This window comes from Cetorhinus maximus, unplaced genomic scaffold (assembly GCF_964194155.1).
Source record: "Cetorhinus maximus unplaced genomic scaffold, sCetMax3.hap1.1 HAP1_SCAFFOLD_452, whole genome shotgun sequence".
Lineage (NCBI taxonomy): Eukaryota > Metazoa > Chordata > Chondrichthyes > Lamniformes > Cetorhinidae > Cetorhinus > Cetorhinus maximus.
Genome location: NW_027596396.1, coordinates 215,431 through 234,621, shown reverse-complemented (window position 1 = coordinate 234,621; position 19,191 = coordinate 215,431). Strand labels below are relative to the sequence as shown.

The 19,191-nt window shown below is 52.4% G+C and overlaps 1 protein-coding gene across 1 annotated transcript in view; it reads right to left on the bottom strand.

The window, feature by feature from the left end:
• Nucleotides 1-19,191, bottom strand: part of dcst2 (DC-STAMP domain containing 2) — a 75,319-nt gene that overhangs the window by 27,340 nt on the left and 28,788 nt on the right. Inside the window, exons 7-9 of the mRNA XM_078535423.1 lie at nt 17,751-17,908; nt 6,605-6,769; nt 268-435 (exon numbers count right to left, since the gene is read on the bottom strand). Coding sequence (XP_078391549.1) covers nt 268-435; nt 6,605-6,769; nt 17,751-17,908 — 491 coding nt within the window. The remainder of the gene's footprint in view (nt 1-267; nt 436-6,604; nt 6,770-17,750; nt 17,909-19,191) is intronic.

The window sequence follows — 19,191 nt, the reverse complement described above, 5'->3', positions numbered from 1 at the left end:
TACGTATTACACAGAAAGGGTCAGTGTATATTACACAGAGAGGGTTAGTATATATTGCACAGAGTGGGTCAGTATATATTATACAGAGAGGATCAGTATATATTACACAGAGAGGGTCAGTATATGTTGTACAGAGAGGGTCAGTATATATTACACCGAATGGGTCAATATATATTACACAGAATGGGTCAGTATATATCAAACAGAGAGAGTAAGTGTCAGTTTTCTAATGTTCTCCATTGACACTCCTTGATGTAATATCCTCACCAATCAGTGTGTAGATTTTGTAGTTTGGGGATGATGGGATTATGGCGCATCTCCTGGACACAACAGTAATGTTTCCACTTTGCACCACATCAAACGATGCCACCATGTTGCGGTAAATATCCGAGGCATATCCAGTTCCATTGATGGAGACTCCTAATATCACAGGAGCTGAGGATGATATAATGCAGAGATTGGAATTATTATTATCAGGCTGCTCAGAGCTGGAGCAAGGCCAACCACTTACATTTATATAGCGCCTTGTCATGGAGGGAAACACTCCAAGCTGCTTCACAGGAGAGTTATCAAACAAAATCTGACCCTGAGACACACAGGGAGGTTAAGGTACAGGTGAACAAAAGCTCGGTCAAAGAGATCGGTTTTAACGGAGCATCTTAAAGGAGGAGAGAGTAAGAGAGTGGGGGGAGCAGAGAGGTTTAGGGAGGGAATTCCAGAGCTCAGGGCCCCAGGCAGCTGAAGGCACGTCCGCTAATGGTGGAGCGATGGGAGTCGGGGGATGCTCAAGAGGGCAGAATTGGAGGAGCGCAGAGATCTTGGAGGGTTGTAGAGGCTGGAGAGGTTACAGAGATAGGGAGGGTGTAGGGGCCAGAGGAGGTTACAGAGATAGGGAGGGTGTAGAGGCTGGAGGAGGTTACAGAGATAGGGTGGGTGTAGGGGCTGGAGGAGGTTACAGAGATAAGAAGGGTTGTAGGGGCTGGAGGAGGTTACAGAGATAGGGAGAGTGTAGGGGCTGGAGGAGGTTACAGAGATAGGGAGGGGTGTAGGGGCTGGAGGAGGTTACAGAGATAGGGAGGGGTGTAGAGGCTGGAGGAGGTTACAGAGATAGGAAGGGATGTAGGGGCTGGAGGAGGTTACAGAGATAGGGAGGGGTGTAGGGGCTGGAGGAGGTTACAGAGATAGGGAGGGGTGTAGAGGCTGGAGGAGGTTACAGAGATAGGGAGGGGTGTAGGGGCTGGAGGAGGTTACAGAGATAGGGAGGGGTGTAGGGGCTGGAGGAGGTTGCAGAGATAGGGAGGGTCGTAGGGGCTGGAGGAGGTTGTAGAGATAGGGAGCTGTGCAGGGGCTGGAGGAGGTTACAGAGATAGGGAGGTCTGTAGGGGCTGTATGAGGTTACAGATAACGGGAGGGTTGTAGGGGCTGGAGGAGGTTACAGAGATAGGGAGGGGTGTAGGGGCTGGAGGAGGTTACAGAGATAGGGAGGGTCGTAGGGGCTGGAGGAGGTTGCAGAGATAGGGAGGGTCGTAGGGGCTGGAGGAGGTTGTAGAGATAGGGAGGTGTGTAGGGGCTGGAGGAGGTTACAGAGATAGGGAGGTATGTAGGGGCTGTATGAGGTTACAGAGATAGGGAGGGTTGTAGGGGCTGGAGGAGGTTACAGAGATAGGGAGGGGTGTAGGGGCTGGAGGAGGTTACAGAGATAGGGAGGGGTGTAGGGGCTGGAGGAGGTAACAGAGATAGGGAAGGGTGTAGGGGCTGGAGGAGGTAACAGAGATATGCATGGAGTCGAGGGCCTTGCGGGGTGTTGAACACTCGGATGGAGTGCCAGTGTAGGTCATGAGGATTTTTATACACCACAGAAGACTCCCCTGATTCTATCTGCCTCTCCCTGACTCTATCTGCCTCTCCCCTGACTCTATCTGCCTCTCTCCCCTGACTCTATCTGCCTCTCTCCCCTGGCTCTATCTGCCTCTCTCCTGACTCTATCTGCCTCTCTCCCCTGACTCTATCTGCCTCTCTCCCCTGACTCTATCAGCCTCTCTCCCCTGACTCTATCTGCCTCTCTCCCCTGACTCTATCTGCCTCTCTCTCCTGACTCTATCTGCCTCTCTCCTGACTCTATCAGCCTCTCTCCCCTGACTCTATCAGCCTCTCTCCCCTGACTCTATCAGCCTCTCTCCCCTGACTCTATCTGCCTCTCTCCCCTGACTCTATCAGCCTCTCTCCCCTGACTCTATCTGCCTCTCTCCCCTGACACTATCTTCCTCTCCCCCTCTCTATCCAGGTCCATCTGTTGCTCTCCTCCCTTGTACATGTTGCATGTTCCCCTTTGTTTCTGGTTTCATAGCAACACCAACACCGTCCGGTTCTGTTTCCTCACAGACCTGACCAGGTTTTTGTTGGGTCCGGGGGATTAAGGGTTACGGAGGGAGGGCGGTTTGATGGAGTTAAGGTGCGGATCAGCCGTGATCTCATTGGGTGGGCTTGAGGGGCCGAATGGCCTCCTGCTGTTCCCAGGCTTCGCCACCTGAATCCGCGCTCAATATTTCCTGATGGTTTAGTCCCGATTCCCACATTTTCAACACAAAACCAGTGTTTTTCCCTCAGGTCTAAAACACACCAGCCGGAAACATCAGATTCCCCACATCACCCCCCAAATACCCGTAAACCCAGTCACTGCACAGCCCACAGACCCCCTCACTGCCCTCACTACCTCACTCCCCCCACAGACCCACTCCCCTCACTACCCCACTGCCCTCACTACCCCACTCCCCTCACTACCCCACTCGCCTCACTACCTCACTCCCCCCACACACCCACTCCCCTCACTACCCCACTCCCCTCACTACCCCACTCCCCCCACTACCCCACTCCCCTCACAACCCCACTCCCCTCACTAACCCACTCCCCTCACTACCCCCACACACCCACTCCCCTCACTACCCCACTCCCCTCACTACCCCACTCCCCTCACTACCTCACTCCCCCCACACACCCTTTCCCCTCACTACCCCACTCCCCTCACTATCCCACTCCCCTCACTACCCTCACTACCTCACTCCCCCCACACACCCACTCCCCTCACTACCCCACTCCCCTCACTATCCCACTCCCCTCACTACCCCACTCCCCCCACTGCCCCACTCCCCTCACTACCTCACTCCCCCCACAGACCCACTCCCCTCACTACCCCACTGCCCTCACTATCCCACTCCCCTCACTACCTCACTCCCCCCACAGACCCACTCCCCTCACTACCCCACTGCCCTCACTACCCCACTCCCCTCACTACCTCACTCCCCCCACACACCCACTCCCCTCACTACCCCACTCCCCCCACTGCCCCACTCCCCTCACTACCCCACTCCCCCCACTGCCCCACTCCCCTCACTAACCCACTCCCCTCACTACCCTCACTACCTCACTCCCCCCACACACCCACTCCCCTCACTACCCCACTGCCCTCACTACCCCACTCCCCTCACTACCTCACTCCCCCCACACACCCACTCCCCTCACTACCCCCCACAGACCCCCTCACTACCCTCACTACCCCCCACAGACCCACTACCCTCACTACCCCCACACACCCACTCCCCTCGCAACCCCACTCACCTCACTACCCCACTGCCCTCACTATCCCACTCCCCTCACTATCCCACTCCCCTCACAACCCCACTCCCCCCACGGCCCCACTACCCTCACTACCTCACTCCCCCCACACACCCACTCTCCTCACTGCCCCACTCCTCTCACTGCCCCACTCCACCCACCGCCCCACTCCCCTCACTACCCCACTCCCCTCACTGCCCTACTCCCCTCACTACCCCACTCCTCTCACTGCCCCACTCCACCCACCGCCCCACTCCCCTCACTGCCCCACTCCCCTCACTGCCCCACTCCCATCACTGCCCCACTCCTCTCACTGCCCCACTCCCCTCACTGCCCCACTCCCCTCACTACCCCACTCCACCCACTGCCCCACTCCCCTCACTGCCCCACTCCCCTCACTACCCCACTCCACCCACTGCCCCACTCCCCTCACTACCCCACTCCCCTGACTACAACACTCCCCTCACTACCACACTCCCCTCACTGCCCCACTCCACCCACTGCCCCACTCCCCTCACTGCCCCACTCCCCTCACTACCCCACTCCCCTCACTACCCCAGTCCCCTCACTGCCCCACTCCACCCACTACCCCACTCCCCTCACTGCCCCACTCAACTCACTGCGCCACTCCCCTCACTGCCCCACTCCCCTCACTGCACCTCACTGCCCCACTCCACCCACCGCTCCACTCCCCTCACTACCCCACTCCCCTCACTGCCCCACTCTCCTCACTGCCCCACTCCCCTCACTACCCCACTTCCCTCACAGACCCACTACCCTCACTACCCCACTCCCCTCACTACCCCACTCCCCTCACTACCCCACTCCACCCACTACACCACTCCCCTCACAACCCCACTCCCCTCACAGACCCACTCCCCTCACTGCCCCACTCCCCTCACTACCCCACTCCACCCACTACACCACTCCCCTCACAACCCCACTCCCCTCACTACCCCACTCACCTCACTACCCCACTCCCCTCACTACCCCACTCCACTCACTACACCACTCCTCTCACTACCCCACTCCCCTCACAGACCCACTCCCCTCACTACCCCACTCCCCTCACTACCCCACTCCCCTCACTACCTCACTCCACCCACTACACCACTCCCCTCACAACGCCACATCCCCTCACAGACCCACTCCACCCACTGCCCCACCCCCCCCCACTGCCACACTCCGCCCACAGACCCACCCCCCCACAACTGCCCCTCTCCACCCACAGCCCCATTCCACCCACTGCCCCACTCCCCTCACTGCCCCACTCCCCTCACTGCCCCACTCCCCTCACTACCCCACTCCACCCACTGCCCCACTCCCCTCACTGCCCCACTCCCCTCACTACTCCACTCCCCTCACTGCCCCACTCCCCTCACTGCCCCACTCCCCTCACTGCCCCACTCCCCTCACTGCCCCACTCCCCTCACTGCCCCACTCCAATCACTGCCCCACTCCCCTCACTACCCCACTCCCCTCACTGCCCCACTCCACCCACTGCCACACTCCCCTCACCCCCCACTCCCCTCACACCTCACTTCCCTCACCTCCACTCGCCTCACCCCCACTCCCCTCACCCCCCACTCCCCTCACCCCCACTCCCCTCACCCCCCACTCCCCTCACCCCCCACTCCCCTCACCCCCCACTCCCCTCACCTCCCACTCCCCTCACCACCCACTCCCCTCACCCCCCAGTCCCCTCACCCCTCATTCCCCTCATTAACACCCACCAGCCCACTCCCCTCACTACCCCCAACCACCCCACTCCCCTCACCCCCACTCCACTCACCCCTACTCCCCTCACACCCACTCCCCTCACCCCCACTCCCCTCACCCCCACTCCCCTCACCCCCACTCCCCTCACCGCCCACTCCCCTAACAGCCCCCACCACCCAACTTCCCCCCACCTGCCACAACCCCACTCCCCTCACTAACCCCCACAACCCCACACCTCTCACCCCCACCACCCCACTTTCCCCACCCCACCCCACTTCCCGATCCCCCCACCAACCCACTACTCCACCCCACTCCCCTCACTACCCTCAACCACCCCACTCCCCTCATCCCCCACCATCCCACTTTCCCCACTCCCCACCATCCCACTCCACTGCATACCCCCACATCCCACTATACCGCCCCCCAACATTACCCCACTCCCCCAACCCACCCCATCCCCCCACCACACCCCACTCCCCTCACCCTCCACCACCCAACTCCCCCAACCGCCCACCACCCCCCAGCCACCTCTCCACTCCACCCCCGCACCCCCCGCCCCCCCCGAACCCCCCAACAAAGCGAGTCCCACAGTCTCGGGCTGCTGGTGCTTCTATTGATCATTTCATTGCCCTCTTGATACTTTCTTATGATCTGACAGACAAACTACAAAGAGGAGGCTGAGGGGGTGACCTGATCGAGGTCTTTAAAATCCCGAAAGGGGTTCGATAGGGTCGACGTAGAGAAGATGTTTCCACTTGTCGGGGGGGGAGAGACCAGAACGAGGGGGGCCATTGATATCAGACAGTCCCTGATAAATCCAATGGGGAATTCAGGAGAAACGTCTTTACCCAGAGAGCGGGGAGAATGTGGGACTCGCTCCCATGGGGAGTGGGGAGAATGTGGGACTCGCTCCCACGGGGAGTGGGGAGAATGTGGGACTCGCTCCCACGGGGAGCGGGGAGAATGTGGGACTCGCTCCCGCGGGGAGTGGTCGAGGTGAATCGCAGAGATGGATTGAAGGGGGGGGAAGCTGGATAAACACATGAGGGAGAGAGGAATAGAAGGATATGTTGATGGGGGTGAGAGAGAGAGGGGGGTGGGAGGAGGATCGTGTGGGGCAGAAACACCAGCATGGAGCAGAGGGGCCGAATGGCCTGTTCCTGTGCTGTAGACTCGATCCCATGCGCTGACTCTGAGATTGACCTGGGTGATGGCCGCTGTGGCCGAGGTGTCATATCGCCAAGTAGTCCGAATTCCCGGAGGGCAAACTCACATCGTGCGATGATCTCCACCTGCAGGTGGTAACTGACCATATCGAGGACCCAGAAGATGGTGTAATCCAGGAGAATGATGACCACCACCGCCAAGGACTGCCGCAGGACTGTGGTGAAGCCCATGATGTACCTCCGCTTCTCCGAGACTGTCATGTAGAAGGACCCTTTCAAGATAAAGAATCTTATTCAATCGCACGCTAGATACCCCTTCACCTGCCAACTACTGTGGCCAAATCGTTCTCACATCAGGCACTGAAATCGGGAACCAGGTGCCAACCTTTCTACTTAACACTAGGTTTATTTAGGGAATGCAGCACTACACATTTCTGCCTCTGCCCAAACAGACACCCACTTTCACAGCAGGGTTTCTTTATACTCTTTCAAGCAAAACAAAGTCAACAAATTCAACTAAAAGTCAGGGACTAAACAGGACGGTCACTAAAATAATAAAGTGGTAGGAAACTTATAAAATCAAGTTAAAATGTGGGGATGGTGGTGCCCAACAGCCCTAGTGGTGCCCACTGATCGCGGGGGTGCATCTAGTGTCCAGGCGGACACCACGTGTTCCATCCCCAGGGTCACTCGCTGCTAGCATAGCTACGGTAGAGGGGCAGACAGTCGGGCCTGAGAAACCCCTCTACTGCCCGCTGCCTGGACCAGTTGATGGTCAACTTGGCCAATCACAGGGGCAGGCATGTGAGGATGTCCCCTTCCCCCCCCCATCCTCCCCAGCACAGGGTAAGTATTTCTTTATATGTGCTCAAGGTACTTGACCTGTGCAATCTGACCTTTGAGGATTTAATAAACATAAGGTTAACAAATATTGCAAACATTTCTGTAGCACCTTCAACTTCCTCAGCAACCCCTCAAACTGGGTCTCAGTCAGTGAGGTACTTTCTTGGAGCATGGTTGCTGTTTCATGCACAGCAAGATCCCATGTGGGATCATGACCCTGATCATCTGTTTTTAGTGACCTTGCTTGATGGATAAACATTGACCATGAGGGGAGAGCTCCCCTCCCACCTTCTCCCAAGATGTTTTACATCCATCCAGGAGGGCAGGCAAGGGCCCCGGTTTAGTATCTCATCCTGAAAGACGGCGTATCTGACAGTGCGGCGCTCCCTCAGTACTGACCCTCCGACAGTGCTGCACTCCCTCAGCATTGACCCTCCGACAGTGCGGCACTCCCTCAGTACTGACCCTCTGACAGTGCGGCACTCCCTCAGTACTGAGGCAATCAGCAGCACCTAGAGGAGAGTGTGAGAGGAGGACCCTGGGACAGGCAGTCAGTAGCACCTAGAGGAGAGAGCGAGAGGTGGACCCTGGGACAGGCAGTCAGCAGCACCTAGAGGAGAGTGTGAGAGGAGGACCCTGGGACAGGCAGTCAGCAGCACCTAGAGGAGAGTGCGAGAGGAGGACCCTGGGACAGGCAGTCAGCAGCACCTAGAGGAGAGAGCGAGAGGAGGACCCTGGGACAGGCAGTCAGCAGCACCTAGAGGAGAGAGCGAGAGGAGGACCCTAGGACAGGCAGTCAGCAGCACCTAGAGGAGAGAGCGAGAGGAGGGCCCTGGGACAGGCAGTCAGCAGCACCTAGAGGAGAGAGCGAGAGGAGGACCCGGGGACAGGCAGTCAGCAGTACCTAGAGGAGAGTGTGAGAGGGGGACCCTGGGACAGGCAGTCAGCAGCACCTAGAGGAGAGAGCGAGAGGAGGACCGTGGGACAGACAGTCAGTAGCACCTAGAGGAGAGAGCGAGAGGAGGACCCTAAAATCACAGGAGAAATATATGTTCATTGGTTTGTGAGAAACTACTGTTTGGGGGTGTCATTAAGTAGCTGAGAATTAGAAAAACACATTATTGTTAAAAAAAAAGGCTACTAACATTTAAGTATTAACCACAAGCAATAGGGAAATCAAATTAAGTGGAAGCCAAGTAAAATAAAGTTTCATAAGTAAACCAAAGTAAAATAAAGTTAACGTAAGGGAAGTAAATTGAAGCCATGGCAGGGCAGCTCGGTCATGTGGAATGTGCATCTTGTAATATGTGGGAAGTTGTGGACGCTACCAGTCTCCCCGATGACCACATGTGCACAAAGTGTCACCAGCTGCAGGACCTTGAGCTCCAGGTTTCAGAGCTCGAGCGACAGCTGGAGTCCCTGTGGCACATCCGCAAGGGTGAGATCCTGGGTGGTAGCTCGTGTAGAGAGGTGGTCACACCACAGCTTAGGATCCTGGAGGTAGAATGGGAATGGGTGACCACCAGGCAGTCCAGGAGAGGTAGGCAGGTTGTGCAGGAGTCCCCTGGGGTCCCACTCACTGGTTTTCCATTTTGATTCCTCAGCACAATGCTGTCAGAGCCAGGTTTATGGCACCACAAGCAGCTTTGCTGTACAGAAGGGGAGAAAGAGGAGGGGAAGAGCAGTAGTGATAGGGGGTTAGTTAGTTAGGGGAACAGACAGGCCACAGACATGACTCCAGGATGCAATGCTGCCTCCCTGGTGCCAGGGTCATAGATGTCACAGAGCGGCTGCAGGACATTCTCCTGGGGGGAGGTGATCAGCCAGAGACAGTGGGTCCACATTGGTACCAATGATTCAGGTAGGAAAGGGGATGAGGTCCTGAAAGCAGATTTCAGGGACTGGGGAAGGAGATTGAAAATCAGGACCTGTAAAGCAGCAACATTAGGATGACTCCTAGTCCCACGTTCAAGTCAGTATAGAAACAGGAGAATTGAGCGATCGAACAGGTGGCTGGGAAGCTGGTGTAGGAGGTGGGGGGCATCAGATTTCTGGGGCATTGGGACCGGTTCTGGGGAGGGTGGGATCTGTACACACCGGACGGTCTACACCCGAACAGGAGTGGGGTGAATATCCCCACCGGAAGGTTAGCTAGTGCGGTTGTGGGGGGAGTTTAAACTAGATTGGGAGGGGGATGGGAACCTGGAGGCAAATTCAGAGCAGATGGAGAATTAGTGAGTGATTCTGAAAGACAGAAGCAGCCCAGGTTAAAAAGTGTGCAGCACAGGAATTTGGCAGTGTTAAAAGGTGTATATATAAATGCAATGAGTATGGTAAATAAAGCCAATGGGCTGAGGGCACAGATAGACACAGGGTCAGCACAATATCATCGATATAACGGAAACTTGGCTTAAGGAGGGGCAAAAATAGCAGCTCAACATCCCTGGATATGGAGTTTTCAGGCAGGATAGGGAGCGGGATAAAAAATGGTGGGGGTGTAGGTACCATTATTGGTTAAAGAAACAATTACAGCTGTGAGGAGAGTTGAGATACTAAATGAAGCATCAAATGAGGCCAAAGGGGCTGAGCTCAGAAATAATAAAGGGGCAGCCACACTGCTAGGGGTGCACTATAGACCCCCAAATAGTGGAAGGGTGTTTAAAGGGCAGGTATGTAGGCAGATTTCTGAGTGGAATAACAATAGGGCAGTAATCGTTGGGGGCTTCAGCTACCTGAATATCAATTGGGACAGGAACAGTGTGAGGGACACAAAATTCTGGAACTGTATTCAAGAGAACTTTATCAGCCAGCACATAACAAGCCCATCGAGAGGAGGCGCAATTCCAGATTTAGTCTGAGCAAAGGAAGCTGGGCAAGTGGACGAAGTAGCAGTGGGGGTCCATTTTGGACACAGTGACCGTAATAACAGTTAGATTTAGCATCATTATGGAAAAGGACAAAGACAGAGCAGGAGTAAACGTTCTAAATTGGGGGAAGGCGAATGTGACAAAGCTGAGAGGTGAGCTGGTGGGAATGGACTGGGTTACAGCGATTAGAAAACTGCGTCAGATCAGGGGGAGGCATTCCAAAGCGAGACTGTACAGGCACAGTGTCAACATGCCCCCACAAAGAAACAGGGTGGGGCTGCTAAATCTCGAGCCCTCTGGTTATCCAGGAGCAAACAGGGCAAGATAAAGCGGGGAAAGAAAGTTTATGAGAGTCACAAAGAGCTTAATATTGTAGACAGCTCGGAGAAGAATGGAAAGTACAGGGGAAAAGTCAAAAAATAAATAAATTAGGAAAGCAAAGAGAGGATACAGAAAAAAACTATTGGCACGGAAAAATCAAAAAAACGCAAAGATGTTGTACCTGTACATTAAGGGTAAGAGAAAGGGCCTAAGGAAAGGGCCTATCAGAGACGGACATGGTAACTTGTGTGTTAATGCAGGAGATGGGGGCAGGATTCTCAATGAGTACTTTGTCTCCGTCTTCACTAAGGAGAGGGATGATGCAGACATTTTAGTTAAATACGAGGAGTGTGGAATATGAAATACAATAAGCAGAGCGAGAGAGGAAGTTCTGGAGGGACTGGCATTCTTGAAGGTGGATAAATCACCAGGGCCGGATGGATTGTATCCCAGGCTGTTAAAGGAAGCCAGCGAGGGAATAGCGGATGCTCTGGGAATCATTTTCCAATCCTCACTCGATCCCCAGAGGACTGGGGGGGTCTGTGAACATTGTACCAATATTTAAAAAGGGTGTGAGGGATAGGCCAGAAAATGATAGGCTGGTCAGTCTGACTTCAGTGGTGGGGAAATTATTGGAATCAATTGTGAGAGACAGGATCAACTGTCACTTAGAAAGGCATGGACTGATCAGGGATATCCAGCATTTTTGTTAGGAGGAGATCGGGCCTTACTAACTTAATAGAATTTTTTGAGGCAGTAACGAGGAGGGTCGATGAGGGTAGTGCAGTGGATGTTGTCTACATGGATTTCAGTAAGGCATTTGACAAGGTCCCACATGGCAGGCTGGTCAGGAAAGTGGGATCCCGTGGGATACAGGGGAAGGTGGATCCAAAATTGGTTCAGTGACAGGAAACAAAGGGTAATGATGGATGGATGTGTTTGCGAATGGAAAGGGGTTTCCAGTGGTGTTCCACAGGGCTCAGTGTTGGGGCCCTTGCTGGTTGTTGTATATGTTAATGATTTAGACTTAAATATCCAAGGCATGATGGGTAAATTTGCAGATAACACAAAAATTGGTTGCGTAGTTGACAATGAAGAGGAGCTGTTGACTCCAGAATGATATCAATGGTTTGGCTGGATGGGCGGAGAAGTGGCAGCTGGAATTCAATCGGGAAAAGTGCGAGGTGATGCATTTGGGGAGGGCAAACAAAGCAAGGGAATACTCAATAAATGGGAAGTTATTGAGAGGGGTTGAGGAAGTGAGTGACCTTGGAAAGCATGTCCACAGGTCCCTAAAGGCAGCAGGACAGGTGGACAAGGTGGTCAAGAAAGCATATGGAATGCTTTCCTTTATTGGACAAGGTATTGAATATAAAAACAGGGATGTAATGTTGGAACTGTATAAAACGCTGGTTAGGACACAGCTGGAATTTTGTGTCCAGTTCTGGTCACCACATTACAGGAAGGACATCATTGCCCTGGTGAGGGTACAGAGGAGATTTACAAGAATGTTGCCAGGGCTTGAAAATTGCAGCTATGAGGAGGGATTGGATAGGCTGGGGTTGTTTTCCTTAGAACAGAGGAGGCTGAGGGGTGACTTAACTGAGGTGTACAAAATTATGAGGGGCCTAGATAGGGTAGACAGGAAAGACCTGTTTCTCCTGGCTGAGGGGTTAGTTACCAAGGGGCAAGGATTTAAGGGAATTGGTAAAAGGATTAGAGGGGACATGAGGAGAACCTTTTTCACCCAGAGGGTGGTGGGCATTTGGAATTCACTGCCTAAGTTGGTTGGTGAGGCTGAAATGCTCAACTCATTTAAACGGTACCTGGATCTGCATCTGAAGTGCTGTAGCCTGCAAGGCTATGGACCAGGGGCTGGAGAGTGGGATTAAAATGAGCAGCTAGTTTCTTTTTTCTCTTTTTGGCCAGCGCAGATAGGATGGGCTGAATGGCCTCTTTCTGCACAGTAACTATTCTATGGTTCTAAGGTTTACAGTACAGAGACCACAAAGAAAATAAATATCGGTTCACTTGGGCGCCAGAATCAAAGTCCAATGAGTTATCCCTTCATGGAGATCAGTGGGTTGAAAGCCGATGCTGTAGAATTCACTTTTCCCATGGTGCTGACTTCACACGATGAGATAGGGAAGCAGAGATGAATCAGCCTTGTAGACCATGATACAGACTTCCAGCAGAAGCAGTGTAGATGGGGCCAGGTATCCAACCTGGGCAGATCTCCTTGCCTGTGAGGCTGCTAGTTGGATGTTCAACAGCAGACTGAGCTTTTCAGTTCAGCAGGGCAATATTCCTTGTTCCACAAACCACAGGCCCATGACTCCCACATCTCCACCATCTTTGACAAAGGATGTGTATCCATCATCGGGGTTCCAAGGACTGTTAAATGTCTCAGCCACTAGGAATTGAAAGGAAGGTTGTGTTGTCTTCGTCTTGGCAGACTATCCATCTCCCTCTGGCCAGCCTGAGTCATTAAAAACAAGTGGCCTTTGTACAGCTCTCTATGAAGTTGGGCTATACAGTCCATGAGGTTGGGTGGGTTCAGGGGGCATTAGTGGCTCCTCAGAGATAACGAGGCGCGGAATTTCCCAAATTTGCCAAGTGGCTTCTTTTGTTCCAGGGTCACAGGTGGACACAGCTTCAGCCAATTTAGACGTCTTTGCTCAGTTTTTAAAATTTTAGAAATATCGATGAGATATCCATTTATGTTTCATAAAAATATATAGCGTGAGGTCTTAATTGCTCACAGTCGGACCTGGCCTGAGAGCAAAAATTGAATTGTAGTCTCATGGAAATAAAGAAGTTTACGTTCACTATCTCATTCACACTGTGTGTCAGACACACAGCCAATGGCAGTGCCCGGCTGCATTTTCTTCCAGAGGTTTAAATCAGGGTTAGTGCATCAGCAAGGACGATATCTGGTCCGGGAATGTGCAACGATTGGGTGACCTGGGAATGTTCAAATCTGTCTTTACTGGAAGTCTCGTTGGGCTTGGAGTTCTGAACTTTCATCTGTTGGGGATCAGGCCTAAGCAAAGCCATTCGTTTCAGGGCTCAGTCTGTCCAACTCCTGACTGAGTGACCTCCAAAGGTTCTGGGGGTTGTACTGGGTGGTTAGCACTCAAAGGGTGAGTAATGGTCAAGATGCTCACGGGTATCTGCAGAGCATCTTACTCTGTGAGTGCCAGGCCCATTGATCACAGGGATGAGTGGCTCTGGTCCAGCTCAGATCTGTTCTCTCCACCTTGGTTAACCCGTGGGTTCAACTGTTCAAACACAGGGATTGGGCTGGTTCTCAACAGACTTGAGTGTTTTGATGCAATAAAAACAGGAAATGCTGGAGAAAGTCAGCAGGTCTGGCAGCATCTGTGGAGAGCGAAACAGAGTTAATGTTTCGAGTCCGTGTGACTCTTCTTTCGAGCTGAGGAGGGAGAGAAACGTGATGGATTTGATCCTGTTTAAGGGGGGGGTGGAGCAGATGGAGCAAAATAGAAGGTCAGGGATAGGCGGGAGCTAAGCAGAGATTTGACAAAGCTGTCAAGGACACAAGACAAAGCGAGTGTTAACGGTAGTGTTAGAGACTAAAGAAGGTGCTGATAGTGGAATATAGGTAAGGTAGCAGAATGTGTTAGTCAGCAGTCTGTGAAAGCACAACATAAGAACAAGTGACAGGCAGCCCTGTGGGATGAGAGGCTGCTCCTCCAGTTTGCGTTGGGCTTCCCTGGAACATTGCAGCAGGCCAAGGATGAGCAAGAGCTGGACTTGCTGTGATGTCCCAGTGAAGCTCAGTGCAAACTAGAGGAACAGCACCCCACCTTCTTATTAGGCACTTCACAGCCTTCTGGACTTAACATTGAGTTCAACAACTTCAAACCGTGAACTCTCACCTCTATCTTTACCCCCTTTTGAATCCAATGATTCATTTATTTGGTTTTTTTTTATTGGTTATTTATTTCCCTAGCTCCCTTTCCACAGGCCCATCTGTCGCTTGTTTTATGATTTGCTTTCACAGGGCACTTACCCTTGTTCTGCTATAAATACATTCTACTTTATACTACTATCATCACCTTCTCAATACTTAACACCACCATTAACACATCCTTTGTCCTGTGTCCATGACATCTTTGTCAATCTCTCCCGGGCTCCCACCTATACCTAGTTATGATTTATTTCTCTCCTTATAAGCAGTGGCATATAATTGGGATCCAATTTTCTATTAATAACCCCACAGCAAATTTGAGATAGAATGCACTAAAATGGGTTCATTTATCGTACACATTCAAAATGTAAAAGGAGGGTCGGAACATTGCCTCCATACTCAGATAGTGAAGAGAGGGATAGAGAAGATAATGTTTTACGGTACAGATACCACCGAGAAATTAACTATTATTTCATGTGGGTTACAGAATCCAGAACCAAAGTACAATGAGTTATTCCTTCACTGAGATCAGTGGGTTAAAAACCGATGCTGTAGAATTCACTTCTCCAGTGGTGTTGACTTCATACGATGAGATAGGCACAGAGAGATGAATCAGTCTTGTAAGCAATGGTACAGACCTCCAGCAGAAGCAGTGTCGGTGGAGCCAGGCATCCAACCTGGGCAGAACTCCTTATCTGTGAGGCTGCTACTCAAATGTTAAACAGCAGACTGAGCTTTTCAGTTCAGCAAGGCAATATTCCTTGTTCCACAAGCCAGAGGCCCATGTTACATGACTCCCAGCTCTTCTCCATCTTTGATAAAGGATGCGTATCCATCATCTGGATTCCAATAACTGTTAAATGTCTCAGCCATTAGGAATTGAAAGGAAGGTTGTGGGTCCTTCATCTTAGCAGGTGATCCATCTCCTTCTGGGCAGCCTGGGTTATCAAATGCAGATGGCCTTTGTTCAGCTCTCTTTGGAGTCGGGCTGTACAGTCCACAGAGGGTCATTAGTGGGTCCTCAGAGATAATGAGGTATGGGTTTTTCCAAAAGTGCCAAGTGGCTTCTTTTGATCCGGGGCCATAGATATACACGGTGTCAGCCATTTGAAAGGTCTTTGCTCAATTTTAAAGAATTTAGAAACAGTGATGAGCATATCAATTTAGGTTTCATGAAAACAAACAGTGTGAGGTCTCAATCCTTCACAAAAGAAGATTTGAGATGGGAGCCCTGAGAGGAGAGGACTGTGAATTAGAACAAACCCAATGGAAATGGGTGGTTACATTTAGCAAGTGCTGCACATCAGTGTTTACAGAAGAGGACACATTTTGGAGGAGATAAACTTCATATTAATTAGAAGGGAGAATGAGAGATGTTCTGATAAATAATTGGGAATTATTTGTGAAGTAAAAGGGAGGATAATAGAAGCTGAGTGTATTGGAATACAGTCCTGCATCCTGAGCAAAGTGGACAAAAATACAGCAAATTCTCCACGGAAATGTATTGCGGGATTGAGAGATCCATGGGAGAGGTCAGAGTACAGGAAGATGCCACTCAGCCCCTCCAACCCACTCCATCTATTCAGTCAGATCACTGCTAATCTTTATTTTAACTCCATCTACCCGCCTTGGTTCCATAACCCTTAATCCCCTGACCCACAGAAATCTATCTGCTTCTGTTCTGACATTATCGATTGACATCCCGTAACTCGACAGTTTATAGGGGAGGGAGAGAGTTCCAGATTCCCGCTCCCCTGTGTGTGTGTGTGAAGTGCTTCCTGACATCCCCCCTGAACGGGCCTGGCTCCAATTTTAAGCTTCTGCCCCCTTGTTCTGGACTCCCCACCCCCACCAGAGGAAACAGTTTCTCTCCATCGACCCCCTCGAATCCTTTAATCATCTTAAACCCCTCGATTCCATCACCCCTTAATCTTCCACACTCGAGGGATTACAAGCCGAGTCTGTGTGAAACTGTCCTCGGGATTTAACCCTTTCAGCCCCGGGGTCGTTCTGGTGAATCTGCACTGACCCCCTCTCCGAGGGCCAATATATCCTTCCTGAGGCCCGGGGACCCAGAACTGAACCCAGTTACTCCCGATGGGATCGAACTCGAGCTCTGTACAGCGGTAACATCACTCCCAGCCCCCCACTTTGTATTCCAGCCCCGTCGAGACAAAGGATGACATTCCATTAGCATTTTCCAGAAGAAGTTGGCATCTGTCCACTAGCTTCCAGCGACTTCTGTCCTCCGACCCCCAAACCTCTCGGCTCCTCGGCAGTTCCCAGCTCCTCACCCTCCAGGACATGCCCAGATAAAACACCAGCTTGTACTGTGATAGCACATTTAACATGGCCTGACATCTGAAGTCTCGAACTTCACAGGAGAGTTATTGAACAGAGTCGGTCCCCGAGCCACATGGGGAGATATCAGGGACGGGCGGCCAAAAGCTCGGTCACAGAGGTCGGTTTTAAAGGAGGAGAGAGACAGAGAGGTGGAGAGGTTTAATGAGGGAAGGGATTGGAAAGCTCAGGGAGATGGGGGAAGGTGGCAAAGCTTTGGTAGGCCAAACAGGGAGGGAGAAAAGACAGGGGGGGTGCCATCTTGAGGGACGATGGGTGTCCCAGTTGCCCACAGGGTACCCCCCGAATGTTGTGACACCCTGTTCCTTCCAGCTTTGTCAATAACATAGTTTAAAAAGTAGGCCTGACACTTTTGCCCACTTGCGATTGACCAGCAGGCGGGTTGAGGCCCTGACTTGCACCTGAATTGGGCAACTTTAGGCCTCAATAGGACTACGGGCATCCGGCATTTGGTGGGCAACTTACCCACCCAAAGCATGGTGGAGAACTGGGCCCTGGGGTAGGTGGGTAGGGGGTGGGTTGGCCACCCGAACTATTTTACATGCACCCTACCCCGGCACGCTGAAAATATGCCCGGCACAGGGTGGGGGTAGTTGGGGGAGAGCGGAGAGAGGCCTGGAATCCAGCCCACTAGGCAAGTGGCAGGGGAGGGGAGCAAGCTTAGTCATGCGGAGAGTGGCGCGGGTGCTGAATGGATGAGGGGGTAGTGTCAACAGTTCAGAATGGGTTGAGGTGAGGCTTTGGCAGGTAGGAGGGCCGAGTGGGATAAAGGGATTTGGGAAGGGAGTGAGAATGTCAGATTAAACACCAGTGAGAGCCTGGGGGGGTCTGCTGACTGCTTTATGTGTGGGAATCCCCATTTAACCAGCTCTGCTTGTCACGGAGATTCACACTGACGGATGGGCTGATACATGTGGTGGGACTCACAGGGACGGATGTATTTGCAAGCCTCGCGGAATCTCAGCGGCAGGATGGTGCTCCGCCCGGATTTGGCTCTCATCACATCGATTTCCAGGAACTGGTTGGTGATGTAACAGTTGTCATAATCATCTCGGAACAGGTAGTTTTTACGATACAGCAAAGCTCTGAGAGATCGAAATCAGTGATGTTAGAGAGACTTCAAATTCAGACTTCCACAGCACCCATCAAACACTCCCAGGACAGGTACAGCACGGGGTTAGATACAGAGTAAAGCTCCCTCTACACTGTCCCCATCAAACACTCCCAGGACAGGTACAGCACGGGGTTAGATACAGAGTAAAGCTCCCTCTACACCGTCCCCATCAAACACTCCCAGGACAGGTACAGCACGGGGTTAGATACAGAGTAAAGCTCCCTCTACACCGTCCCCATCAAACACTCCCAGGGCAGGTACAGCATGGGGTTAGAGACAGAGTAAAGCTCCCTCTACACTGTCCCCATCAAACACTCCCAGGGCAGGTACAGCACGGGGTTAGATACAGAGTAAAGTTCCCTCTATACTGTCTCCATCAAACACTCCCAGGACAGGGACAGCACGGGGTTAGATACAGAGTAAAGCTCCCTCTACACTGTCCCCATCAAACACTCCCAGGACAGGTACTGCACGGGGTTAGATACAGAGTAAAGCTCCCTCTACACCGTCCCCATCAAACACTCCCAGGACAGGTACAGCACGGGGTTAGATACAGAGTAAAGCTCCCTCTGCACTGTCCCCATCAAACACTCCCAGGGCAGGTACAGCAAGGGGTTAGATACAGAGTAAACCTCCCTCTACACTGTCCCCATCAAACACTCCCAGGACAGGTACTGCATGGGGTTAGATACAGAGTAAAGCTCCCTCTACACTGTCCCCATCAAACACTCCCAGGACAGGTACTGCACGGGGTTAGATACAGAGTAAAGCTCCCTCTACACTGTCCCCATCAAATACTCCCAGGACAGGTACTGCAAGGGGTTAGATACAGAGTAAAGCTCCCTCTACACTGTCCCCATCAAACACTCCCAGGACAGGTACAGCACAGGGTTAGATACAGAGTAAAGCTCCCTCTACACTGTCTCCATGAAACACTCCCAGGACAGGTACAGCACGGGGTTAGATACAGAGTAAAGCTCCCTCTACACCGTCCCCATCAAACACTCCCAGGACAGGTACAGCACGGTGTTAGATACAGAGTAAATCTCCCTCTACACCATCCCCATCAAACACTCCCAGGACAGGTACTGCACGGGGTTAGATACAGAGTAAAGCTCCCTCTACACTGTCCCCATCAAACACTCCCAGGACAGGTACTGCACGGGGTTAGATACAGAGTAAAGCTCCCTCTACACTGTCCCCATCAAACACTCCCAGGACAGGTACTGCACGGGGTTAGATACAGAGTAAACC